The 21134-nt window shown below is 36.5% G+C and overlaps 1 protein-coding gene across 2 annotated transcripts in view; it reads right to left on the reverse strand.

Moving 5' to 3' along the window:
• RNF220 (ring finger protein 220) overlaps window positions 1-21134 on the reverse strand; it is a 384981-nt gene that overhangs the window by 139829 nt on the left and 224018 nt on the right. For both annotated transcript variants that reach the window (XM_053693391.1, XM_053693390.1), the window contains exon 3: window positions 12530-12659. In XM_053693391.1, the coding sequence (XP_053549366.1) occupies window positions 12530-12659 (130 nt within the window). The remainder of the gene's footprint in view (window positions 1-12529; window positions 12660-21134) is intronic.

Consider the following 21134-nt stretch of genomic DNA (forward strand, 5'->3'; position numbering starts at 1 on the left):
CACAATCTAAGTGTTTAGTGTTCCTTTAATGAACACATACAGCTGCTGCAGGTGATAGATACATAAAACTGGGACTCTCTTCTGTAAAGTAAATGAGGGATTTGAGAATTTAACAAACTAAAGAAAGGCTTCTATTTTTTTTCCAATTTACATTTTTTGCTTAAAGTAAAAGGCTGCGGGAAATAATACAGTTGGTGACATATTCTAGCAGAGAGCAGCAAACGGTGTTAAGCACTTGAGAATCTCATATATTCACTCGGCCCCTGGCAAAGACATCTGCCTAATGTTAGAGTTTAAATATCCTTTTCCATTTTACATGCATTCAAGTCTCATTTGTAGGAAATGAAACGGTATTATTAAAGGGAGATTTTGCACAAATGGCCTGAATTTGACATGTCAGGTTCAATGAGGCTGTTACATATGTAACACAGAAAAAAGCTCAGAGGCGACAAACCTCTTCGGAGAAAAAGTCTCTGATTCTGAAATTAAATTTGCATGCAGCCTTCCTAGCTTGTGTCACCCCCCCCCCCTCCCCACTACAAGTGGCTGTCAGAATACGTTCAGATAGTGCATATCTGTAACGGAGACGCTCTGCCAATATATTGTAACAATTCTGAAGGACTCTTTCTCTCAGTATAAAAATATTTAAGGAATCAATTTTCATATTTCTAGCTTTTTACAATAAACTTAAAATGTTTGAAGAACCTTCCAAACAATGAAGCAGTGTAATGCTCACTACCGCTATATATAAGCAGTTGTTACCTGATGTGCATTTGTCCACCTACATTTAACCCGTCCATCTGTCTGTCTGCCTGCATACACATATAAAATAACATACGTACATATGACTATAAGCACATACACATATAAAATAACATACGTACATATGACTATAGGCACATACACATATAAAATAACATACGTACATATGACTATAGGCACATACACATAGAAAATAACATACATACATATAACTATAGGCACATACACATATAAAATAACATACGTACATATGACTATAAGCACATACACCTATAAAATAACATACGTACATATGACTATAAGCACATACACATATAAAATAACATACGTACATATGACTATAGGCACATACACATAGAAAATAACATACATACATATAACTATAAGCACATACACCTATAAAATAACATACGTACATATGACTATAAGCACATACACATATAAAATAACATACGTACATATGACTATAAGCACATACACATAGAAAATAACATACATACATATAACTATAAGCACATACACCTATAAAATAACATACGTACATATGACTATAAGCACATACACATATAAAATAACATACGTACATATGACTATAAGCACATACACATAGAAAATAACATACATACATATAACTATAAGCACATACACCTATAAAATAACATACGTACATATGACTATAAGCAAATACACATAGAAAATAACATACGTACATATGACTATAAGCACATACACATAGAAAATAACATACATACATATAACTATAAGCACATACACCTATAAAATAATTAACAATTTTTAATTAATTTGAATATTTTATAAGGTGTTTAACTGTGTATTTACTGTAAATAGTTTTACATTCCAATGTTCTTCACATCGTGCAAATGTTCTTTGTATTTTAAAATATTTACTGCTATATATCTGTATTTATCTATACCTGTATATATTAATATACATATAGGTATAGATATATATTTCACACAAATATAATTTTATATATATAAAAATCTTCTATGTGAAAAACATTGATATGTAAAATATGAATAACTCACTTCAGCTTTAGCTCCCTTGGTTTTACGCACTGTCAAGTTAGGTTTTTTTTTTATTATATGCTCCATTGAAGTCTATGGGGAGAAGAGGTTAGCTCGGTCGCGATATGCAAAGTCCTGAAGTTAGTGCACATTGGGTTTCACTCGTGCACAAACATGTTGCTTACAACTTGTAAAACATGTGTTAAAAGTTTACTTCCAGCGGTGTTTGCATTCGAGCAAAAAAACGCATTGTAATATAGCCCACATTAAATTATAAAAGATTAAGGCTAGATTATGAGAAGCACACTAATAGTTGCACACAAGCAAAAATGGGTTTATTGCGGCTGTTTGCGCGCATCGGGTTTTGTTGAAAGTAAACACAATCCCTTGAGCACAATTCGAGTTAACATGAGTCAGTTTAAAACAACATTAGAGCTCTGGTTAACTGTTTCAAAAGATAAAAAAAAGTCTCACAAAACACATTAAAAATAAATTACAAAGCACAATTACACTCATAATAACACTATCTAATAAAAAATATTTAAAAAAATGTATATATATATTTTTTTCTATTTGTGTACATATGTATTTACAGACATATACCCATATAAACACATAAATATATTTGTATACATATTTACACATATATATCATCCATCTATATCATCCATCTATCTATAATCCATCTATGTATCTATCCATCTATCTATAATCTATTTTTCCATCTATCCATCATCCATCTATCACCTATCTATCTATCTATCTATCTATCTATCTATCTATTCATATATCTACTTACTTTCTATCATCTATCTGTCTATCTATCTATCAACCTATCATCTATCTATCTATCTATGTCTGTGTGTTAATCTGTTTGTCTTTATAAATATGTCCCTATGTGTCTATTAACATGTTACCAGAGTATTATGCACAGGTATTCACTTTATAGTGAAAGTTCTATCATCATTACCCTAGTGCATGTGGTGCTGTGGGGGTTAATAAAGCAGCACCGAGTACATGGTGTGTGAGTGTGACTGAGTGCCCTGCCCTTTGCTGTAGATTAGCTGCAATTGCCTCCATGCATAGTATAGATTGAATGTTATCTATCACGGAGCAGCCCAGGTCGTTATTTAATAATTAATAGAGCCCTCTTATTCTTCCTTGGCTCACTAAATGGCTGATTGCTGCACAGCCGACTGCTTACACAGAACCTCTTTACTGCTGTGGTTAGTTACAGAAATAACCCCATCCTTTTTCATTTGTCAGGCAGATCACAATGGGAACATGTCAAGGGTTATGATTTAGGGTTTCCTTCTGTTTCCCATTAAACCACAAGCCCCATCACCCTCCTCCCTCCTAAAGCTGATACCTTGCTGTCCCTTCATACCATCTCCCTCCTTGCCCCTTAATTCGTTGATGGGTTTCTGTCGGCGCTAATTGCTTCTCTTCATTTAAACCGGTGCGCTAATTTGCTGAGACTCTTTATTAGGTTGGATGAAACCCAAATGATGCCATCAATTACCCAGACTCTGTCTGAAACACACACACTGGATGTCAGAGCAAAAAATGAAGGAAGGGCCCTACTTAGACCCCTCACTTATTAAATACAGATATGGATTTTATGGTCATTGTGTGAAGAAAGTTACAGTTGGTGCACTTATAGCGATAAACTACTTCACCTTAGTTCTAAACAAAAGTATTTTATTGTCTTCTGCTGAATGGAAAGCACGTGAAGCTCAGGTGAGTGGTCACAGGATGTGCAGAAAATAGGAAAAAAAACCTCTAATTATTCACAGCAGTCATCAGAGGACTTGTTTTTTATTAATCTTATTCCAGACAGAGGCTAGTGAATCTGTAACTGTGTTTTATATTGTTATTGACCCCATCACCACAGTGGGGCGCCAGCTATTGCATATGTCTGTATGTTCCTCGCTCTTGTAATGTTTGCCCTATCTATTACAAGTCAGCTGTATACTGCACAATACGAATGTTTCCTTGCAATAACACAGCTTGTTAAGTCATTTATTTATGGCTAATTAGTGTCTAGCGGCCAATTCAGATCCACTCTTGTGGTACTATTTAGTTTTGCTAGTCTAGTCACATACATAGCTCTGCCTTAGCACACGGGGGCCTAAATAAGCATATAAGGCCACTGGTTATTTGGCAAAGTGACCATTTAGTAACAAAAATTTGGAATAAAAAAAGGCTAAAAAATGAATATACACTCAAAGCCCCTAATTCAGTGATTCTTAACCTGAAGGGTCAGCACAATTAGGTCTGAGGGAAAAGGCATCCAACATTACTCATTCAACTTAAAATTAGAGACATTTCTCGTTATTGAGGTTTCAAAGGCTGAAAAAAGAAATAGAAATACCAAAAGTATTTAATGCAAGTAAGGTGGGGACCTCTGGTTTATTGCAGCCTGGTCTTTCTAAAGATACCGACTGGCTGAGGGTTGCAATGCGGGGCCCTGATCCCTTACTATGAAGATTGTCCCTAAGACAGCACAACAACGGTATCTGATCAGACAGAAGGAAACACGTGTAGGGCACAACTCATTAGTAATGAACATTAGTCACTCTAATGCTAATGTCACCACTTGTCTACAACAACAGGGATGAATCTGAGCACCAGGTACATCCCAGCCGTGGTGACCAAACTCAGGTTTCAGACTAAAGATAACAAACGGCTAGATTACGAGTCTTGCGTTAGCCTTAAAAAGCAGCGTCCCAACGCTGCTTTTTAACGCCCGCTGGTATTACAAGTCAGGCAGGTACAGGTGTACCGCTCACTTTTTTTCCGCGATTTTAGCTCAACGCAAATCCCCTTACGTCAATTGCGTATACTATCTTTTTAATGGGATTTTTCTAACGCCGTTATTACGATCGCTGGAAAAAGTGAGCAGTACACCCTCTCCTGGCAAGACTCCTAACGCATTTTAAAGTCAGTAGTAGAGTTTTATGGGCTAACGCCGGAACATAAAGCTCTAAACTAAAGTGCTAAAAAGTACACTAACACCCATAAACTACCTATTAACCCCTAAACCGAGCCCCCCCCCCCCCACATCGCACACTATAATAAAATTATTTTACCCCTAATCTGCCGACCGGACATCGCAGCCACTGTAATAAATATATTAACCCCTAAACCGCCGCACTCCCGCCTCGCAAAAACTAGTTAACTTTTATTAACCCCTAATCTGCCATCCCTAACATCGCCGACAACTACCTACATTTATTAACCCCTAATCTGCCGCCCACAACGTTGCCACTACTATATTAAATGTATTAACCCCTAAACCTAAGTCTAACCATAACCCTAACACCCCCCTAACTTAAATATAATTTAAATAAATGTACTATTATTAAATAAATAATAGTAACTAATAGTTACATTTGTATCTATCTCAGGATTTATTTTTATTTTACAGGCAAGTTTGTATTTATTTTAACTAGGTACAATAGTTATTAAATAGTTATTAACTATTTAATAGCTACCTAGTTAAAATAAGTACAAATTTACCTGTAAAATAAACCCTAACCTAAGTTACAATTACACCTAACACTACACTATAATTAAATGAATTACCTAAACTACCTACAATTAAATTAAATAAACTAAATTTCGAAGAATAAAAAAAAACACTAAATTACAGAAAATAAAAAAGAAATTACAAATTTTTAAACTAATTACACCTAATCTAATCCCCCTATTAAAATAAAAAAGCCCCCCAAAATAAAAAAATTCCCTACTTTATACTAAATTACAAATAGCCCTTAAAAGGGCTTTTTGCAGGGCATTGCCCCAAAGTGATCAGCTCTTTTACCTGTAAAAAAAAAAAATACAATACCCCCCAACATTAAAACCCACCACCCACACACCCAACCTTACTCTAAAACCCACCCAATCCCCCCTTAATAAAACCTAACACTACCCCCTTGAAGATCACCCTACCCTACTATCAGCCAATCGGAATTAAGGTAGGAAAAATCCTATTGGCTGATGCAATCAGCCAATAGGATTGAAGTTCAATACTATTGACTAATCCAATCAGCCAATAGGATTGAGCTTGCATTCTATTGGCTGATTGGAACAGCCAATAGAATGCGAGATCAATCCTATTGGCTGATTGCATCAGCCAATAGGATTTTTCCTACCTTAATTCCGATAGGATTCTATCAGCCAATCGGAATTGAAGGGACGCCATCTTGAATTTTTTTTTATTTTTTTCTGTAATTTAGTGTTTGGTTTTTTTTGTACTTTAGTTTATTTAATTTAATTGTAGTTAATTGTAGTTAGTTTATGTAATTAATTTAATTATTTTTATCAAATAGTTAATAACTATTTAATAACTATTCTACCTAGTTAAAATAAATACAAAGTTGCGTGTAAAATAAATATAAACCCTAAGCTAGCTACAATGTAACTATTAGTTATATTGTAGCTATTTTAGGATTTATTTTATAGGTAAGTATTTAGTTTTAAATAGGATTAATTTATTTAATTGTAGTAAATTTATTTAGATGTATTTAAATTATATTTAAGTTAAGGGGGTGTTAGGGTTAGGGTAAGACTTAGGTTTAGGGGTTAATAAATTTATTATAGTGGCAGCGACGTTGGCAGCGGCAGATTAGGGGTTAATAAATTTAATATAGTTGCGGCAACGTTGGAGGGGCAGATTAGGGGTTAATAAATATAATGTAGGGTTCAGCGATGTTGGGGGCATCAGATTAGGGGTTCATAAGTATAATGTAGGTGGTGGCGGTGTCCGGAGCAGCAGATTAGGGGTTAATAAGTGTAAGATTAGGGGTGTTTAGACTCGGGGTTCATGTTAGGGTGTTAGGTGTAGACATAACTTTTCTTTCCCCATAGGAAACAATGGGGCTGCGTTCGGAGCTGAACGCTGCTTTTTTGCAGGTGTTAGTTTTTTTTTCAGCCAGCTCAGCCCCATTGTTTCCTATTGGGAAATCGTGCAGGAGCACGTTCAGCCAGCTTACCGCTACCGTAAGCAACACTGGTATTACAGTGAGATGTGGAGCTAAATTTTGCTCAACGATCACTTTTCTGAGGCTAACGCCGGCTTGAAGAAAACTCGTAATACTAGCGTTGTCTTAAAGGGACAGTCAACACCAGAATTTTTGTTGTTTAAAAAGATAGATAACCCCTTAATTACCAATTCCCCAGTTTTGCATAACCAACACAGTTATAATAATACAAGTTTTACCTTTGTGATTACCTTGTATCTAAGCCTCTGCAAACTGCCCCCTTATTTCAGTTCTTTTGACAGACTTGCAGTTTAGCCAATCAGAGCTGACTCCTAGGTAAATTCACGTGCAGGAGCTCAATGTTATCTATATGAAACACATTAACTAATGCCCTCTAGTGGTAAAAAACTATCAAAATGTATTTAGATTAGAGGCGACCTTCAAGGTCTAAGAAATTAGCATATGAACCTCCTAGGTTTAGCTTTGAACTAAGAATACCAATAGAACAAAGCAAAATTGGTGATAAAAGTAAATTGGAAAGTTGTTTAAAATTACATGCCCTATCTGAATCAAAAACTCGCCTTAACGACAAAAACTCGTAATCTAGCCGAAAGGCAGATGCTTCATTTGTTTAATGTCTGATATGGCCAAACTCTTAATACAAATATTTGTTTAATATCTTCATTTTTATGTATTAAATAAATGTAATTAGAAATCATTATTAGGAATTTAAAGTTCATGAAATTTTCTTCTCTGTGGTCTTTGGTCAATTGAACTTTAGCTCCTAATAGGACTATGGTGTCTGGCTACCTCTCCCAGCCTTTACTGCAGCTAATGAACATCGTGTTGGCACATCAGGGGTTAATCTCTTTAAAAAACGGCCAATAATAAAATACAGCTGTTATACTGTTACTATCTGCAGTACAATACAGAGATTATACTGTTACTGTCTGTAGTGTAATACAGAGGTTGTACTGTTTCTGTCTATAGTACAATACAGAGGTTATACTGTTACTGTCTGTAGTACAATACAGAGGTTGTACTGTTTCTGTCTATAATACAATATAGAAGTTATACTGTTTATGTCTATAGTACAATACAGAGGTTATACTGTTACTGTCTGTAGTACAATACAGAGGTTGTACTGTTTCTGTCTATAATACAATATAGAAGTTATACTGTTTCTGTCTATAGTACAATACAGAGGTTATACTGTTACTGTCTGTAGTACAGTAAAGAGATTATACTGTTACTGTCTGTAGTACAATACAGAGGTTGTACTGTTTCTGTCTATAATAAAATATAGAAGTTATACTGTTACTGTCTGTAGTACAATACAGAGGTTGTACTGTTTCTGTCTATAGTACAATTCTGAAGTTATACTGTTACCATCTGTAGTACAATACAGAGGTTATACATTAACTGACTACAGTACAATAAAGAAGTTATACTGTTACTGTCTGCAGTACAATACAGAGGTTATACTGTTTCTGTCTATAGTACAATCAATTACAGTAGTATAGTACAGTAGTATAGTACAGTACAATTGACTGGGTCAATAGAGTTATTTTATATCAGCAAAATAAAAAATCCTTATTGTTGGGTAATAGAGATATGTCACATGGGTAATAGAGATACGTCACATGGGAAATAGAGATACGTCATATGGGTAATAGAGATACATCACATGGGTAATAGAGATACGTCACACGGGTAATAAAGATACGTCACACGGGTAATAGAGATACGTCACACGGGTAATAGAGATACGTCACATGGGTAATAGAGATACGACACATGGGTAATAGAGATACATCACATGGGTAATAGAGATACATCACATGGGTAATAGAGATACATCACATGGGTAATAGAGATACATCACATGGGTAATAGAGATACATCACATGGGTAATAGAGATACGACACATGGGTAATAGAGATACGACACATGGGTAATAGAGATACATCACATGGGTAATAGAGATACGTTACATGGGTAATAGAGATACATCATATGGGTAATAGAGATACATCACATGGGTAATAGAGATACATCATATGGGTAATAGAGATACATCACATGGGTAATAGAGATACATCATATGGGTAATAGAGATACATCATATGGGTAATAGAGATACATCATATGGGTAATAGAGATACATCATATGGGTAATAGAGATACATCACATGGGTAATAGAGATACGTTACATGGGTAATAGAGATACATCATATGGGTAATAGAGATACATCACATGGGTAATAGAGATACATCATATGGGTAATAGAGATACATCATATGGGTAATAGAGATACATCATATGGGTAATAGAGATACATCATATGGGTAATAGAGATACGACACATGGGTAATAGAGATACGACACATGGGTAATAGAGATACGACACATGGGTAATAGAGATACATCATATGGGTAACAGAGATACATCATATGGGTAATAGAGATACATCATATGGGTAATAGAGATACATCATATGGGTAATAGAGATACATCACATGGGTAATAGAGATACATCATATGGGTAATAGAGATACGTCACATGGGTAATAGAGATACATCATATGGGTAATAGAGATACATCATATGGGTAATAGAGATACATCATATGGGTAATAGAGATACATCATATGGGTAATAGAGATACGTCATATGGGTAATAGAGATACCTCACATGGGTAATAGAGATACGTCACATGGGTAATAGAGATACATCACATGGGTAATAGAAATACATAACATGGGTAATAGAGATACATCACATGGGTAATAGAGATACATCATATGGGTAATAGAGATACATCATATGGGTAATAGAGATACGACACATGGGTAATAGAGATACATCATATGGGTAATAGAGATACATCATATGGGTAATAGAGATACGACACATGGGTAATAGAGATACATCACATGGGTAATAGAGATACGTCACATGGGTAATAGAGATACATCACATGGGTAATAGAGATACATCATATGGGTAATAGAGATACATCATATGGGTAATAGAGATACATCATTTGGGTAATAGAGATACGACACATGGGTAATAGAGATACATCACATGGGTAATAGAGATACATCATATGTGTAATAGAGATACATCATATGAGTAATAGAGATACGACACATGGGTAATAGAGATACATCACATGGGTAATAGAGATACGTCACATGGGTAATAGAGATACGTCACATGGGTAATAGAGATACCTCACATGGGTAATAGAGATACGTTACATGGGTAATAGAGATACGTCACATGGGTAATAGAGATACGACACATGGGTAATAGAGATACATCACATGGGTAATAGAGATACGACACATGGGTAATAGAGATACATCACATGGGTAATAGAGATACATCATATGGGTAATAGAGATACATCACATGGGTAATAGAGATACATCATATGGGTAATAGAGATACATCACATGGGTAATAGAGATACATCACATGGGTAATAGAGATACATCATATGGGTAATAGAGATACATCATATGGGTAATAGAGATACATCATATGGGTAATAGAGATACGACACATGGGTAATAGAGATACATCACATGGGTAATAGAGATACATCATATGGGTAATAGAGATACATCATATGGGTAATAGAGATACGACACATGGGTAATAGAGAAACATCACATGGGTAATAGAGATACGTCACATGGGTAATAGAGATACGTCAAACGGGTAATAGAGATACATCACATGGGTAATAGAGATACGACACATGGGTAATAGAGATACATCATATGGGTAATAGAGATACATCACATGGGTAATAGAGATACGACACATGGGTAATAGAGATACCTCACATGGGTAATAGAGATACGTCACATGGGTAATAGAGATACGTCACATGGGTAATAGAGATACGTCACATGGGTAATAGAGATACGTCACATGGGTAATAGAGATACATCACATGGGTAACAGAGATACCTCACATGGGTAATAGAGATACGTCACATGGGTAATAGAGATACATCACATGGGTAATAGAGATACATAACATGGGTAATAGAGATACCTCATATGGGTAATAGAGATACATCACATGGGTAATAGAGATACATCACATGGGTAATAGAGATACATCACATGGGTAATAGAGATACATCACATGGGTAATAAAGATACATCACATGGGTAACAGAGATACGTCACATGGGTAATAGAGATACATCACATGGGTAATAGAGATACGTCACATGGGTAATAGAGATACATCACATGGGTAATAGAGATACGTCACATGGGTAATAGAGATACGTCACATGGGTAATAGAGATACGTCACATGGATAATAGAGATACCTCACATGGGTAACCATAGGGCTTCCATAGGTTTCTGTATCCAGGAAGAGAGGAGCCCATGTACAAACTGGTGGCTCTGGTGCAGAATAGGAGTAAGGTCTCCTGGTCACTACCTGTTAGCACCATTGAATTTCTGAGAGGATTTCTACCATTTTCCTTTGTGTAAAGTCTCAGTTTGAGTGGGGCCTTCATACATTTGTAACATGAATGGAAGCTTCTCTTTTGTTTGTGTTTCTAGCTACTTTGTGGTGCTGCTGGACATTCTTGGGGCCTGATGATTAAAGACTTGTACACAAGGCATCCATGTGCAGCCACCAATCAGCAACTACTAAGCCTATCTAGATATGCTTTTCAGCAAAGGATATCAGGAGAATGAAGCAACATAGATAATAGAAGTAAATTAGAAAGTTGTTTAAAATTGCATTCTCTTTCTAAATCATGAAAGAAAAAAATTGGGTTTAATGTCCCTTTAAAGGGATACTAAATCCAGTTTTTTTCTTTAATGATTCAGATAGAGCAGCAATTTTAAGCAACTTTCTAATTTACTCCTATTATCACTTTTTCTTTGTTCTCTTGCTAGCTTTATTTAAAAAGCAGGAATGTAAAGCTTAGGACCCGGCCAATTTTAGGTTCAGCACCCTGGATAGTGCTTGCTTATTGGTGGCTACATTTAGCAAACCAATAAGCAAGCATAACCCAGGTTCAGAACCAAAAATGGGCCGGCTCCTAAGCTTTACATTCCTGCTTTTTAAATAAAGCTAGCAAGAGAACGAAGAAAAATTGATAATAGGAGTAAATTACAAAGTTGCTTAAAATGGCTGCTCTATCTGAATCATTAAAGAAAAAAACTGGATTTAGTATCCCTTTAAAGGGACATTAAACCCAATTTTTTTCTTTCATGATTTAGAAAGAGAATGCAATTTTAAACAACTTTCTAATTTACTTCTATTATCTGTTGCTTTATTCTCCTGATATCCTTTGCTGAAAAGCATATCTAGATAGGCTTAGTAGTTGCTGATTGGTGGCTGCACATGGATGCCTTGTGTAATTGGCTCACCCATGTGCATTGCTATTTCTTCAGCAAAGGATATCTAAAGATTGAAGCAAATTAGATAATAGAAGTAAATTGGAATGTTGTTTCAAATTGTATTCTCTACCTGAATCATGAATGAAATTTTTGGGTTTAGTGTCCCTTTAAGTGACTCCTACATCAGCGCTCTATATTTTAGTGTTTTTTTTATTTGCTTATTTTTGTAACTTCTCTTCTCTTTCCTGCATTTGAAGTGAGCTGTTTACATTCACGTTCTGAGAGCCAGCAATGCTCATTTTATTAGCACTAACTCACGAGACCAAGTCACCCATAAAAAAACATATAATAAGACCCTTACCCAATATTAAGCTGCAGAAGTTTGTCCAGTTCCTGCTCCATGTGCTCCTGCAACTCTCCCGGGCGCAGCAAGACCTGACATATAGGGCAGATTGGGGCTTGGCTGTCAAACAGGGCGATTTTCTTTTTGCCTGCATTTAATAAGAAACATAATCAGGTTATGGAGAAATGAAATGCATTTCAAGTTGTAGCAATGATCATTTGTCTGTTTCTCTAAATACTTAGTCCTGTCACAATTACAAGCCACAAAGGTGAAGAACTAAAATACAGTTTTATAGAGTGCAGAGCTGAGGCAAAGAGAACGACAAATTAAATGGATTTGAACCTCAGGGTAGGCTGCAGGCTTAGGTTATGCACAGGTAGAATGAGATTTACAGGGCTATGTGATTGAAGTATGTTATAAAAATGCAAATACTTGGTAATAAAGCTGTTGGAGCTGACACAGCACAAATGCAGAGACCAGACAAGACGGGAGAACACACACGAATACTCGAACCATAAACATTCCCCAGTGTTGTCAACTCACACCCAGAGTACTTTATGCAACAACAAACGTCAGGAAGTGGTATCCACTCCACGTTGAAGAAGGTCCACATGTGGTATCCTCTCCAATTTGACTTTGCATCTACTAATAAAGACTGGAGTCTTTATACCTAGAGGAGCCAGTTTGTTGTGCGATTTTCTGGACATTAAATATGTAAATGTGGGTCAGAGTATTAAAGGGACAGTAAAGTCATAATTAGACTTTCACGATTTAGACAGAGCATACAATTTTAAACAACTTTCCAATGTACTTCTATCATTTAATTTGCTTCCTTCTCTTGTTATCCTTTGCAGAAAGGTTTATCTAGGTAAGCTCAGGAGCAGCAATGAACCTAGGTTCTAGCTTCTGATTGGTGGCTGCATATATATACCGATTGTCATTGGCTCACCCCATGTGTTCAGTTAGAAACCAGTAGTGCACTGCTGCTCCTTCAACAAATGATACCAAGAGAATTAAACAAATTTGATAATAGAAGTAAATTGGAAAGTTGTTGAAAATTGTATGCTCTACCTAAATCATCAAAACAAAATTTGGGGTTTCATGTCCCTTTAAGGTATAAAGCTTAAGGAGCTTAGGTTAAAAAAAAAAAAAAGCAATCTGAGATTTTTTGTTTATCATATCATAGCCCAGATGATATGGGCCCAGCAGGGAGATCTCTTAAGGGTATGGTGGTAAAATGGCCACTGGGGGATTTAGTGGTGCAAGGAGGCCTAGAGAGATTAAGAAGGTAGTGCCATTTAAGGGGATCAGCTTTTTACTTCCCCATGCCATGCACCAACCTGGCCACAGCTGTTGCCTTCGAGAAAATATTATCATTAGGATCCACAACCCAGAAGCTAAACTGAATTCTTGGCTCAAGGAAGCCTCACTAGATCCTGTGAGTGCAAAAGCTTCAGCAACAAGAGGTAGCAGCTGCTGGCAGGGAGCCGATTACCCAGCCACCCCCTGGCTCCCTACAGACAAGTGAACAGAACAGTACTGAGAGCGGAGTTATCTATGGCGCCATTTTGAAGCATTACACAAGCTCTCTTGCCAAGCACAGGTCACCCACAAAGAGCTGCATGCACATAGAAGAGTACTCATGAAAGGGTTTTAGGATGTCCAGTTGATGCCCAGCCAAAGGTTGTGTTTTTATGATTTTTTTAAAGAAAACTTTATTGCACTAATAAATGAACATTTTGGCTATATGAGCAATATTTTTATTTTTTTATAAAACCAGGAAACAATCAAGTTGACTAACATGGATGGCAGCATCTTTGGAAAAAGAATATTCTTATTTGGTTGTTATATTATTATTTTTTTGCACCAATAAATTGGACGGCAGGCAGCAGTTTCATTTTTTGTTAACACTGAAAAGAGCTGTTTGTACAAAGACGATGCAGTTTGAAGACGGTTAAGGTTGAACAAAAAAGTCCAAAAAACACACACAAACAATTTTAAAGTGTTTTCTGAAAAGTTTGAACACCAATGTAAAATGCAGTGTTAGTGGTTTCTTCACTGCAAAGCTTCAAGATAACTGGGTTTATAATGCACTGAAATAGGATAAAAACATAAACAAAAACCTATGTAAAGTTCTACACATAGAGACTGGAAAACACCCCTGAAAATTTAACAAAGGTCTGTCGGACCTGATCCGACAGTGCGGATTATGTCTGACAGACCTCGCTAAATGCGGAGAGCAATACGCTCTCCGTATTCAGCATTGTACCAGCGGCTCTTGTGAGCTGCTGGTGCAACGCCGCCCCCTGCAGATTTGCGGCCAATTGGCGCCAGCAGGGGGTGTCACTAACTGCGGCAATGTCAGCAAGGGGTGTCAATCAATTGCGGCAATGTCTGTCCGCCTGCTCAGAGTCTTTAGACCGCTGCTTCATAACTGGTGTTTCTGGCGAGCCTGCAGGGGCCCTCAAGCTCCATCCAGAGCTTGATAAATGGGCCCCTTGGTGTCTTTTTTGGTTTACACTTTTTTGTGAGAAAAACATACTCAAAGCTCGGCAAATGGCATGCTAGCTTTGGTGCCTGGTTCTATCTCCTGGACTAAGAAATAGACTAGGGGACCAGAGAGCTAAAGGGACACTCAATCAAAATTAAACTTTCATTATTCAGATAGCGCATGCCATTTTAAACAACTTTCCAATTTACTCCCATTAACAAAATGTGTACCGTCTTTTTATATTTAAACTTTTTGAGTCACCAGCTCCTACTGAGCATGTGCAGGAATAAGTGTGTATGCATTTGTGAATGGCTGATGGCTGTCACATGGTACGTGTATGCATTTGTGATTGGCTGATGGCTGTCACATGGTACAGGGGGAGTGGAAAAAGACATAACTTTTAAAATTGCCAGAAAAAAAATCTACTACTCATTTGAAGTTGAGACTAAGTGCTATTGCATTGTCTTGTTATCTTGCATTTGTTGATTATGCAAATCTACTATGTTGACTGGTCCTTTAAACACTAAATAAATGCTAAGTAGAATGATACTTTCAAAGAAAAGATTCGTCTGAGAAGAATAAGTATTTCTATTCTTTTATAGTGTCATTAGCTATTTAAATATTGACAAAATAAGTGTAAAGTTTTAGGTCTCCATTTATTAAGCAACAGACGCTGCTTCGGAGGCCCATCGTTTCAGACTCGCCTAAAATGGAAGCTAAGAAGCAGCAGTCGTAAGACTGCTGCTCCTTAACAACTCTGACACCTTTTAGGTGGCGGATTGAAATCATCCCGATCTGATCGGGATGATTGACAGCCCTTGCTCGCATCCGATTGGCCGACAGTAAGCGGTATTGCACAAGCATTTCACCAGAAATGCTTGTGCAATGATATATGCAGATAAAAAGCTCATAATTTCAGAATGGAATTATAGGAGAAGGGGACAAATAAGTAATGAAAGTATATTGCAGAATTTGTTATATATGATTTATCATTTTATATTACTATCTCAAAGTGTTTAATGTCCCTTTAAATTCCAGAGAGGAGGGGGCTATTTCTTTGTGCTCTCTTCTCAGTAAAGACTGACCTTTGTGGCCGTGGAAGTTATTTTAGGGCATTATTAAATTGGTGCAGCCAGTGGGGTTGGGATTGGCATAAGTGATGGGTATTTACATCATGTTCTCACAGACAAGAAAGTTCAAGGTGTGTTAGATACGCACATCAAATGCACAATATACTGTAAATGTCCCTTTAATTACTGCATATATTAATCAATCAATGGTTGGTAAAAAAGCTAGATGCTGTGGGATTCAGTGATGTCTCTGGCATGAGAACCATTTCCGAATATCATTTTGCAGCGTGTAGAAATAAGTGCAGCTTATCAGACAGGGCTTACCCTGTATCACATGTGGTCAGAAATAGCCCAGAGTTCTAGAGAGTGCTATTTATAGTGGTAACCTCCGGCATCAGACAATGAGCTTGTAGCCCTTTCATAAATAAACAAGCAACTTTTTAGAAAAAGCGGAAATCCTGCTTAATATCTGATTAGAAGATAAAAGTCTACATGCCCGTGCCAACTGACCGAGAAAGTACCCAAACTAGACACTGACAGTGGTTAAGAATAATACAGATTTGGCGTCTCTTTATAAATAAGCAATAATAATAATAATAATAATTCTATATTATACACAATATGTCACTTTGTCTGATGCTGGGCTATATCTTTCACATTGTCTAGGGGTTTCTAGCAATGTCATTTCACCTTCTCTTTATGACACTTTCTGGTATCGCATCATTTTCCCTATCTGAATGGAAATAGATTTGTGTTCTGCTATGTTCTGTGTCACTACTGAATAAAAATGAAGATGTGATTTAGAAGCTTCTAAAATTTCACTGTCCTGCTAAATAATATTATCAGTATAAAGAAAGAACATATTCTGAATCAATCAAGCCAATTTTTCTCTTTGAAGTTTCTCCATATAAAATACTTAGAGCTGTCATCATTAATCAGTCGCATTATTAGACAATACAAAGAATGTAAAAAAAAGCAAGACGCACGTGAAGCTAAGGGGGCAAGAAACATTTTTGGGGAATGGACACATTAATATAAATATGATCTAAACCCATCTCAGCTCCATGATACAGGTAAAACAAATCCATCACATTGTCACAAAACACAATATTATAGTTTCAACAATTGTAAGTCTGACTCTAAAAATACAAGTGACACACTTTTCAGTCATGTTGGTATTTCTCCATAAAGCATTTAGGATGATATATACTGACTCTCGGGTGATTTGTAAAATATTTAAATATTTGCACATTCCATTTTTCAGCAGAATAAAGTTACATGAAAAGAGAGATACATCATTTCTTTATAAAGGCGGTGGAAATAAACAGCACTAAGGCAGAATTATTATGCTGTCCCCCTGTCATTTGCTTGGGGACACACACATCTGTAACCCTGGTGCTTGTTGAGTAAACTAGACTTGTGCTGATCGAGGGTGTAGAATAACAAGGACCGGTAAAGCAGAGGGCTGGCTAATGGAAGGCTGCTAATGACAGACCACTTATCACAGAGGCAGTTTTCATGTCAAGGAAGAAGATCTTAAATAGCTGTACCCCAGGATGGAAAGCACTTTACAAACCATGTAATAAGATCCTGCAGAATGTTTTTTTAACAGTGTAATTTGATGCAGTGTCCTATGTGTGCGGTGTCTGCTGAACAACCGTTATTTACACAAAGCACCAGGGAAGGGCCAGCTAAGGCTCCCTGTTTGTGATTCTCTCCTGATTTGACTAACTCTGCTGGCCCAAATGTAGTTCAATACGAGCACTGTAAACACATTGAAAATAATTAATTAGTGAAGAACCTCACAACATACAGTTGAGTGGGTGTACATCTCAGCACTATAACCTTTTATGTTCCAAGGGCTGCAATGGCTGACAACACGGTTTATCATGGTTTCACAACACGGTTTATTATGGTTTCTCAACACGGTTTATTATGGTTTCTCAACACAATTTAGCATGGTTTCATAGCACGGTTTATCATGGTTTCTCATGGTTGCACAACACGGTTTCTCATGGTCTCTCAACGCGGTTTCTCATGGTTTCATGAAACGGTTTATCATGGTTTCACAACATAGTTTACCATGGTTTCATAACACGGTTTATCATGGTTTTGCAATACACAGTTTATCATGGTTACACAACACAGTTTATCATGGTTTTATAATATTGTTTATCATGGTTTCACAACACGGTTTATCATGGTTTCATAACACGGTTTATCATGGTTTCATAACACGGTTTATCATGGTTTCATAACACGGTTTATCATGGTTTCATAACGCAGTTCACAACACGGTTTATCATGGTTTCATAACACGGTTTATCATGGTTTCATAACACGGTTTATCATGGTTTTGCAATACACGGTTTATCATGGTTACACAACACAGTTTATCATGGTTTTATAATATGGTTTATCATGGTTTCACAACACAGTTTATCATGGTTTTATAATATGGTTTATCATGGTTTCACAACACGGTTTATCATGGTTTCATAACACGGTTTATCATGGTTTTGCAATACACAGTTTATCATGGTTACACAACACAGTTTATCATGGTTTTATAATATTTTTTATCATGGTTTCACAACACGGTTTATCATGGTTTCATAACACGGTTTATCGAGGTTTCATAACACGGTTTATCATGGTTTCATAACGCAGTTCACAACACGGTTTATCATGGTTTCATAACACGGTTTATCATGGTTTTGCAATACACGGTTTATCATGGTTACACAACACAGTTTATCATGGTTTTATAATATGGTTTATCATGGTTTCACAACACAGTTTATCATGGTTTTATAATATGGTTTATCATGGTTTCACAACACAGTTTATCATGGTTTTATAATATGGTTTATCATGGTTTCACAACACAGTTTATCATGGTTTTATAATATGGTTTATCATGGTTTCACAACACGGTTTATCATGGTTTCATAACACGGTTTATCATGGTTTTGCAATACACAGTTTATCATGGTTACACAACACAGTTTATCATGGTTTTATAATATTGTTTATCATGGTTTCACAACACGGTTTATCATGGTTTCATAACACGGTTTATCATGGTTTCATAACACGGTTTATCATGGTTTCATAACGCAGTTCACAACATGGTTTATCATGGTTTCATAACACGGTTTATCATGGTTTCATAACACGATTTATCATGGTTTTGCAATACACGGTTTATCATGGTTACACAACACAGTTTATCATGGTTTTATAATATGGTTTATCATGGTTTCACAACACAGTTTATCATGGTTTTATAATATGGTTTATCATGGTTTCACAACACGGTTTATCATGGTTTCATAACACGGTTTATCATGGTTTTGCAATACACAGTTTATCATGGTTACACAACACAGTTTATCATGGTTTTATAATATTGTTTATCATGGTTTCACAACACGGTTTATCATGGTTTCATAACACGGTTTATCATGGTTTCATAACACGGTTTATCATGGTTTCATAACGCAGTTCACAACACGGTTTATCATGGTTTCATAACACGGTTTATCATGGTTTCATAACACGGTTTATCATGGTTTTGCAATACACGGTTTATCATGGTTACACAACACAGTTTATCATGGTTTTATAATATGGTTTATCATGGTTTCACAACACGGTTTATCATGGTTTCATAACACGGTTTATCATGGTTTCATAACACGGATTATCATGGTTTCATAACGCAGTTTATCATGGTTTCACACCACGTCTTATCATGGTTTCACAACATGGTTTATCATGGTTTTATAACATGGTTCATCATGGTTTCACAACACAGTTTATCATGGATTTATAACATGGTTTCACAAATGAAGAGTCAGGAGCACCGGTAGATGAAAGCAGTAGCTTTTATTCACTCATAAAAAGCTACAAAATAAAAAGTTCCAATGCTTGCTTGTTAATTTAGGTAAATTCTGTATGTTAGAATTTGTGGGCTTGACAGCAGCTGGTTGGTAAGTTGGAGGAGGAAGAAACAGCTGACATGTTTCGGCTTTGCAGCCGTACTCTTAGCTGATAAAAGTTTTAAAACCAAGCGCCCTTTTTCTAGGGCGTACCTTTCTCCAATTGGCCAAACAGCACACCTATCAAAATGTCATTTCAACTCATGAACAAATAAATGCATAGGTGTATCAAAAAAACATCAAGTTACATATTACAGGCACAAATCTCTTAACATTTGATTACACTGTTGCTTGCAACTAATCTCAAGAAACAAAAACCAAATAAATGAATGAATAACGCTTTACTAGAAGGAAAGATTACAACTCCAGAAGGGGATCTGGCAATAGGAGAGGTAACAGGCAGAGACAAAGAGGCAGGGGTAGAAGAGGTCAGCGTAGAATACAATTCTCAGATAATGAAACTGACTCCCAGGGAGAGAGTTCGGGCTCAGGGGGAGAGGATACTGACACAGGTTACACACCCTATCCCCTCAGTACTAATACAACACAGTCTACAGTACAAACAGTTAGACCTAAAGAAGATAGTACACCCAAGGCACCAATCCTCAAAAATGCAAGACCATACGCTTACTCGAAATATAATTTGAATAAACCTGAGGCAGCCGCAGACAACAGCTCTAATACTGTTGACAGCATAGAAAAAGCTCAGGTCAATCAGGTTTTTTCGCTGGCCCCTCCAAGAGGAGACGTGGAGGGGCGAGATACAAAAGATACTCCAAAGGGAAGGTACACACGAAGGAAGAAGTAAATAATTTAAAAATCATGAGTATTATCAATTTGTCTACATATACATTGAATAAAAATGAAACAAAAGTTTTGGAATTGGGTCTGGGGTTTGTTCCCACAGTCAGTTTCAACCTTTTTAATACACTGTTAGACGTAAACAAACTTGTGAGGAAGTTGACCCTTCACAAGCACTTTCAAAAATCCAGATCACATAGGGATTCAACAATGAATCATTTGGGCCATTTGTCAATAGGGGCCTCAACTCAAGAGGACGTATTGAGTTTCGGAGAACAGTGTGATGTTAGGACTCTGTTAACATTGATGGATGATGA

This window comes from Bombina bombina, chromosome 10, assembly GCF_027579735.1.
Source record: "Bombina bombina isolate aBomBom1 chromosome 10, aBomBom1.pri, whole genome shotgun sequence".
Classification (NCBI taxonomy): domain Eukaryota; kingdom Metazoa; phylum Chordata; class Amphibia; order Anura; family Bombinatoridae; genus Bombina; species Bombina bombina.